Source organism: Musca autumnalis, unplaced genomic scaffold (genome assembly GCF_047663935.1).
Source record: "Musca autumnalis isolate F117 unplaced genomic scaffold, ASM4766393v1 scaffold_1, whole genome shotgun sequence".
Lineage (NCBI taxonomy): Eukaryota > Metazoa > Arthropoda > Insecta > Diptera > Muscidae > Musca > Musca autumnalis.
This window is the reverse complement of record NW_027411644.1, coordinates 319318336-319325937: the sequence shown is the minus strand read 5'-3', so window position 1 is coordinate 319325937 and position 7602 is coordinate 319318336. Positions and strand designations below refer to the sequence as shown.

At 31.9% G+C, this 7602-nt stretch overlaps 1 protein-coding gene and 1 long non-coding RNA gene across 3 annotated transcripts; one reads left to right on the top strand and one right to left on the bottom strand.

The window, feature by feature from the left end:
• Positions 1-347: 347 nt before the first annotated feature.
• Positions 348-3780, top strand: LOC141390028 (uncharacterized). Its single transcript, XR_012409250.1, has 3 exons — positions 348-657; positions 709-780; positions 3642-3780. It is a non-coding gene; the product is annotated as an uncharacterized lncRNA (long non-coding RNA).
• LOC141390023 (protein VAC14 homolog) lies at positions 1199-5001 on the bottom strand. 2 transcript variants are annotated; one of them, XM_073962426.1, is made up of 10 exons: positions 4688-5001; positions 4477-4627; positions 3846-4418; positions 3460-3786; positions 2505-2628; positions 2299-2407; positions 1928-2224; positions 1779-1858; positions 1548-1710; positions 1199-1479 (listed from the first exon to the last, which is right to left on the bottom strand). In XM_073962426.1, the coding sequence occupies exons 1-10, from the start codon at positions 4783-4785 to the stop codon at positions 1341-1343; spliced, it is 2061 nt and encodes a 686-aa protein (XP_073818527.1). In that variant the 5' UTR covers positions 4786-5001; the 3' UTR covers positions 1199-1340. The 2 variants fall into 2 exon arrangements, with proteins under 2 accessions (XP_073818527.1, XP_073818529.1); XM_073962428.1 differs by having other exon boundaries at positions 1199-1476; positions 4688-4959.
• Between the last annotated feature and the right edge of the window lie 2601 nt (positions 5002-7602).

Here is a 7602-nt window from a genome sequence, read left to right as displayed (position 1 = left end):
GGGTATTTTACACGATATGTTTCTTACATATGGGTTGTCACTTTTTATATACAAAATGTATACGCAAAGTGACAAGACATATGTAAAATAACATATCGTGTAAAGTACCCATAACTCTTATGCCACATGGTGAAACTTGCAAAAACTTTCCCGTTTTATAGGGGTTCTTATGTCGAGTACCCCACTACAGCAATTTCATAAAATTTCTGAAATTTATGGGTCTATCTTGTATTGCCACTAAACTTGAGTTGCGTTGTCAGTTGTCTGCGCGACTGAGACGAAATGTTGTACCATTAATGTCAACTCAACTGGGTGGTCGATAAACATGTTATCGATCAGTGTTTTTCAAACTTGTGACCTCTATTCGCCAAAGAAAAACACATTTTAAAAATAATTGCGCTTTGGATAACTCTTTTGTGTATTCTGGACAATATTTTAATATTTTGGCTGAGTTTTCGAGCAAATTTGGAAAACAACCCAAGATTGGAATATAACCTGGCCATTGAATCTTCGGATCGTCAAGTTTTATTTGCTGTCCCAAAAAATGATAAGTTCGGTGGAATTATTTTTTGATGATGAAGAAAATGTACAGGACAGTGCATCTATTAGAAGAAATTTGAGGGACAAATCGAATCCATTGGAATTGCCATCTGCACTGTAAGCTGATGATCATGTGGAAAGATCTGTATAATCAGTAAATTATTTCAGGTTTAAGGCGTATTTTCGATTGCCAAAGGATGCCGTAGTTTACGTTGTGGAAACGTAAAGGATGACTTCAAAGTAAGTTACAGATCAACAGCAATACCCCCACTTTTAAAAGTGTGCGCAGCGTTGCGATTCTTTGAGGACGGAAGTTTCCAAAAGTCCCATGGCAATGATTTCAACAATTGCATGGCTCAATCTACATTGTCGAGAGTATTCATTTGCAAAAGATTTGCTGCTGTCCGCTCCAAAGGCGATAAATTCACTTATTGTGATGGACCACCACCAGCGTCGTTGAAGTTTATTTTATTTTGAGGCATTTTCTTTTTCAACTTTGCTTTAATTTCATGAAATTCTATCAATTAAATCACTCTAGTGGCTGTTCTTGCTACGGCAGAAAATATACTAAAATTGGAACGATACAGAGAAGATACGCTGTATGGCTGCAGTGTTTATTCACTAAAAAGATTTCGTTTCTAAAAAAAAAATCAAACGGTTTTTTCTTTAATTTTAAATAAATAAATTTTATTTAAATATTTTATTTGCATCACAGCTTTAACGAAAAATACAAATGTATAAAAAATACAAATTAAAAAATAACAACATTCACAAAAAGATGCCAGCTAAACGCATTTTGTTTAAATATCATTAACTAATACACTACGTTTACGTTGTGTCAAACGTTGTTCACGATGGTTTTTCTGAACTTTTTTAAAGTGTTCCAATAGCTCAACAAAATTAATATTACTTTTATATTGTAGGGAATGTTTTTCGCTGCTAAAAACCAAAGAAAGACAAATTTATTAACAACATTTTCTTGCATTATTTGCAGTCATTAAACTCACATGGGCTGTTGTCCCCAATAGTTGGGTATGCATTGTAGACGATTTTTCAACATATTAAATGCATCAGTTTGAGGTAGTAGCATAAGTATACCAAATAGAGCATGGGCCAAGTACTGGGCATCGGCACAATTATTGTCTTTGGAAACCAATGTTAAACGTAGAGCTGGAAAATTAATGAGAAGCCGTAGAAATGTTGTTCAAATCAAAAATAGTTTTTAGTAAAATACTTACAAGCAAATATGGGCGTCTCTATCAATTGCACTAATTTATCCAATTCTGTTAATAATTCCAAGGTTATTTCGATTTCAGCACTATGATAGAAAAAAACAGTGGATTTTACCTCTCAAATTAGTGTAGGGATAAAATAAAATCAAACTCACAATAGATTCACCAATTCCGATACATGTTGATAACTTTGTGACAGCAAACATATGGATATTGTGGACACAGGACAATGGGCCCAACTTAAATAGAGGGTCTTAAACAAATTTGCTGAATTCGGATTGGAAATATCTCTCAATGTTGTACGCAATTCAAAAAGCTCAGATGATGTCATTAGAATGCTGTTTAAGAGACGAACCAAAAGCGAAGCAAATTTCAAATTGCTAACCTCTTCACTGATAATTTCAGCAAATGTCAAATAAATGTATTCGGCATTTAATAAGACACATAGTTGCCTAGTAGAAAATTAAAAAGGGAGATTTCAATATTACATGGAAACGGTGGGTATTAAAATAAAAACCGCACTTACCTGATTATGAGACTGGCTCTATAATCCAATACACTTTTGTCATCGCTAAACAAGTTCACGAGGCTCAAGAGGAATTTTCTATAGTGGGCCTTATTGAAATCGGTTGTTTCTGCATAATGAGGGAGAAATTTATAGATATTGAAGTTGCAACAGATTCAAAATACAGTTTTAAAAAATATATATTTATATGTTGTTTAGAAAAATACCTTTGGAGTGCTGGGAGTTAACAATTTCAGCTAAAACTGATATACATCTTAGAACGACTTCATCTGAATTGTCGGATAATATTGTCAGCAAATTATTGCCCAACTGGCTGGAGTGATTCGACATCTAAAAATATTACATTAAAAAAGTTTACATAAGTAATTTGTGCGCATTTGTTTTGTTTGATTTTTTTATTTAAAAATTTTCTATTTGTAATTCGAATTTTTCCAATTGTAGTTCAAAATATTCTATTTGTAATTCGATTTTTTGGTAATTCCAATTGAAATTCGAATTATTTCATTTGTAACTCGAATTTTTTCATTTGTAATTCGAAATATTCAGTTTGTAGTTTGAATTTTTCCATTTGTATTTTGATTTTTTCATTAGAAATTCGAACTATTGCATTTTAGATTTTAAACAAAAAACTACAAAATTGTTTTATTCGAAAAAAAAAATTTAAAATATTTCGAATTACAAATGGAACAATTTGAACGCAAATGTAATAAAATTTCGAATTACAAATTGAATAATTCGAACACAAATGTAATGATATTTCGAATAACATAGGTATTATATAATTAGATTTTCAGCTGGAATTACTAAAAATCGAATTACAAATGGAATATTTCGAAATACAAATCGAAAAATTCGAATTACAAATGGAAAAATTCGAAATACAAAAGTACAAATTCAAATTATAAATGAGAAAATTCGAATTTCAATTGGAATTCTCGAATTACAAATGAAATATTTTTAAATTGAAATATTCCGAATTACATATGGAAATAAAAGGAAGTCCTTATTAGGATTTCTAACTAATTAACGACTATTTTTTGTAAATGCACATTTTAATCACTCTTTCAGTGTTATGTAACTTTATGTATCATTCAGATCCGAAGTCCCTTTTAATGGTCTTCAGGAACTAAAGAAGCATTCCATTACTATTGAATAACTTACCTCATTCGGAAAATGTATGATCAAATGATGTATCCACTCCAAAACTGCCACTTTAGTTTGCACCGAATTGTGTGTTAAATATTGTGATAACACGGCCATAATAGATCTTAAGTCTAATTGTTCAATATTTTGAGATTTATGTTCTTTGGACGATACCAATTTCATCATTGATTTATTTACAGATACTGCACATTCTTTGATATTCTTCATATTATCCACATTGTACTCGAGACAAGGAAGGATGGCAGTAAATATACCACTGGCATAGGGTAAAACTTGGGAGCCAAATATAACAACAAATTCCCGGATCCAGGTAATGGCAGTAGACTAAAAGAAAATATAGAATTCAAATATGTATGAATTTGAACACAAATACTGTCACTTACCTTTATCAACTCATTGGGCGATTGGGCATGTGTTATGAGAATATTTATTGTGTCTTCCATACGCACAGAACTTGAATCGTTACGTATCGATTTAAGAAATTGTGTCAGCGTGGTTTCACACATCCTCTGTATCTCCTGTGTGTTATCCTCCAACATCGTAAATAGACCATCAATAATATCTGTTAAATATATAACCATATTGATTTCTGGCACCGCATTCAATATGGAAATCCAAGAGATAACATATTGTCGTACATATGAATTTTTCACATAGATACGCTCCTTTAGCAATGGTATAAATGCCTCCAAATTGAAATTTTGTGATGACTCTGTAACAATATCCTTTAACATTCTGTCCAAAAGTTCACTGCCATCTTTAACCATCTGATCTGAATCGGCAACAAGTCTACTCAAGGCGCTAAATAAATCCGGAAAGAATGGTATAATCGAAGAACGAGCCACCTTAACCACATTGTAAAGAGATTCGCAGGCGAAATAACGTACTCTTAAATCCTGATCACTGAGGCAATTTAAAATAGGTGTAACCAATTCGCTAACATATTTTGAGGAGTCCTGAAATTTAAACAATATTATAGATTACTACAAATCTATTTCTTTACATTCTACTTACCTTCCCCAAACCCAAACTTGTTGCCGCTAAGCCAATTAATCCACCTTTTCGCTTATTTGCATCCCTTGATGAGGCAAAATCATTTGACAACACTTCAATTAGCTTACGTATTTGTGCGGAATTATTTTTGGCATTAAATTCCGTAACCATTCTGGAAATGCAACAATTTCAATAACCTTTAAAAAATTCTGTAATATCCATAACCACCCACTTTTCAATTTCCTGCGAGGCTAATTTCCTTTTCTCATAGACTTTATCTCCAAGGGCCTTCGCACAGGATTCACTTAACGGAGCATAAACACTTTCCATGTTTCTCTTTCCTCGCTGACCACAATTACTATAAAAACACTATTCGAAACTTTAATTATCTATTAATTGGAACAATTTTGATAAAGAATTCTGCTTTTGTTTATCAAGTATCCATTAATCACAGAGGATTTCACTGATTTTCACTGTTTCTGCCTGCTTTGGTTGTTTAGTCACGATAAATTGTCATTTTGTTGTTGTTGCTTTTGTGTGAAGGGCATAACACAATTATCAAGGTGGATGAATAGTCCAATTGCAACGGCAACAAAAACAAAGTATTTTTAGTTATGATGCCTTAACTTTAAAATAATACATTATTTGTTAATTTGTTAGCATTAACAACTTAATTTGGGATAATTTTTTAAATTTTTGGATACGCCGAATGTTTTAGTGACGAATACAAGTTACAATAATTGTGAAAGCTTTTTCATCAGCTGACCATACATCTACCAGATTTTTTTATTTAGAAAAAGGAAGCAGACATGGTTTAATAAGAAAGGTTAGCCAAAGCTTTATGTCAATTTAAATTTTTTCATTCTAGTATTCCTAAAACTTCAAAACAATATACACAAACTGTGTATGTGTGTGTGGTGTTTGAATAAAATGCCAAACAATTTTAAAAACAATCGAATTCAATGATTTTTAAAATTATTTTTGGAACATTTGTATGGAAATAATTCGTCAGGTTATCATTGAAACAAACATTTTATCATATCCACAACTTGATTATGGGGAGAAACATTGGTCCTTCATTCATTTTTCGCGATTTTTATAAAATGCTCAAAATTGGTGTTGTAAACAAACCCACTTGTTGCTTAATTTTGAAGTTTTAGGAATTCAAGAAAAACAAGGGTTCTATAGATCTTTTTCATTTAAATCTACCTCTTTACTTATACCATGGAAGCAGAGAAATTTGAAAATTACGAATGAAGTGAAGAACAAGTGCAACAATACAAATGCTTTTAATTACGTTTAAATTTTAAAATGTAAAATACAAAAGAGGAACTTTTCCTAAGATTAAAAAATAATTAATAATAATGTGCTGTATGATTGATAACAATACCAAACAACGTATCACGATTAGAATAATCCGTAAATATTTTAATTTGTCTAATTTGTACAAATTTAAGTATTGCCACATTTGAAAAGCGATGTAATGTTGGCAATACCTTACGCTTTTTAGTGAAACGTTCAAACGTCAGCAATTAAATTTTAATGCTAAAAAATATGGTTTTATACCCAAGACAGACGGCAGCATTAGTTTGCATTAAGATCTGCATTTAATTTTACCTTGAAAGACGACAGTTTATGCATTAACCATAGACTAATGAATGTGTAGACGAAGAAATCCTCTCAGTCAAATTCTCTCACTCAATGAGAATTGAGTAAGGCCGCCATCAGACCATCTGCTTTTTCACATGTATGGGATCAGCTGTTCTGTATATTAGTATACCCAAAGTGACTACATACATGTGAAAAAGCAGATGGTCTGATGGCGGCCTAAGTTTACGAGATACTCAATTTTTAAAATGGCAAGAACCACAGATTTGTGGTTGTTGCTCTGTTCCAGAACCTGCAAGAAGCTACTATTTTTTACTACGATAACAATTTTTCCTTTATGTTATCGAATAAAATAGTAAAAATTAGTAGATCCTTGCGGTACTGGAACAGACCATGTGTAGACCATTGATGTCAACGCCTGCACGTTGTCGTAACAACAGAGAATAACGAATTCCAATGAGAGCTATGTCAGTCGTTGTTTAACAAAGGGACATTACTCTCCCATCAATTCTCTCTCATTTATTTTGGACACCAATGGTGTAGACGAAGAAATCCTCTCAGTCAAATTCTCTCAAGAATTGAGTCAGTTTACGAGATACTCAATTTTTAAAAGGCAAGAACTATACATTTTTAAAGACAATATGTGGGTAGTATTTGGCCGCATCTACACCCTCATACAAAAAATCAAAACAATCTTGCAATTTACCCAAAAACAAAATGCAATTGAGTGAACACACAGCATATTGGTTGTAAGAGCGACCCCCACAAAAACAAGCACACTAAAATTTCTCTGTCTATTCTTTTATTTACGAAACAACTGATTGCTGTTTTGATGTTGTTTGCACGGTAATTTTGTGTTTTCTTTGTGCTCTCTCTTCCTCATATGAATATGAGTTCTCTTTTACGGTATTGCCATATTAAAATGCCTAAATGCGCTTTAAATTCAGTTCGATTTTGTGCATTAAGAATGTGGATAATTCACGAATTAATAGGTGTGTCTTTTTACGTGATAATTTGTAATAATGTTACTAAATGCTGTTTTTTTACACAAAATTTCAGCGAAGAGCGAAGTGAGAACAATTTTGACAGTTGTTTGCTGAGAAATTGCTAGAAGTTACTGAAAGAATTTTTCCCAGCAATATTTAGCAAGTTCGATCAGCTGTTTTTTAATCATCTGTTAATGGTCAGCTGCTTATTGTTTACCTTATTTTTGTGGAAAATTTCTATAAATATTACGATTCAGCTATATTTACTGATTATTTTATTAATATATTAATAATTTTTTATTCAGTTTGCTTAAAATTGAAGAACTTTTTCATTGCTTTAGGACTTAGAGGGTTTTCAGACGATAGGGTTTGACTGCTCAAAAACGCGTTGTCCGTTTTGGTTCTCATTCGCAAACTGTGCCAGTGTTGAAACAAAATGTGGAAGTAAGTGAACGAAAACGTACATAAAGTACTTTTTGGATAAATTCGTTCATGAAATATTTTTTATTTATTTTGTAGTATTATACAACAAATTGTTCATGTACATAAATGT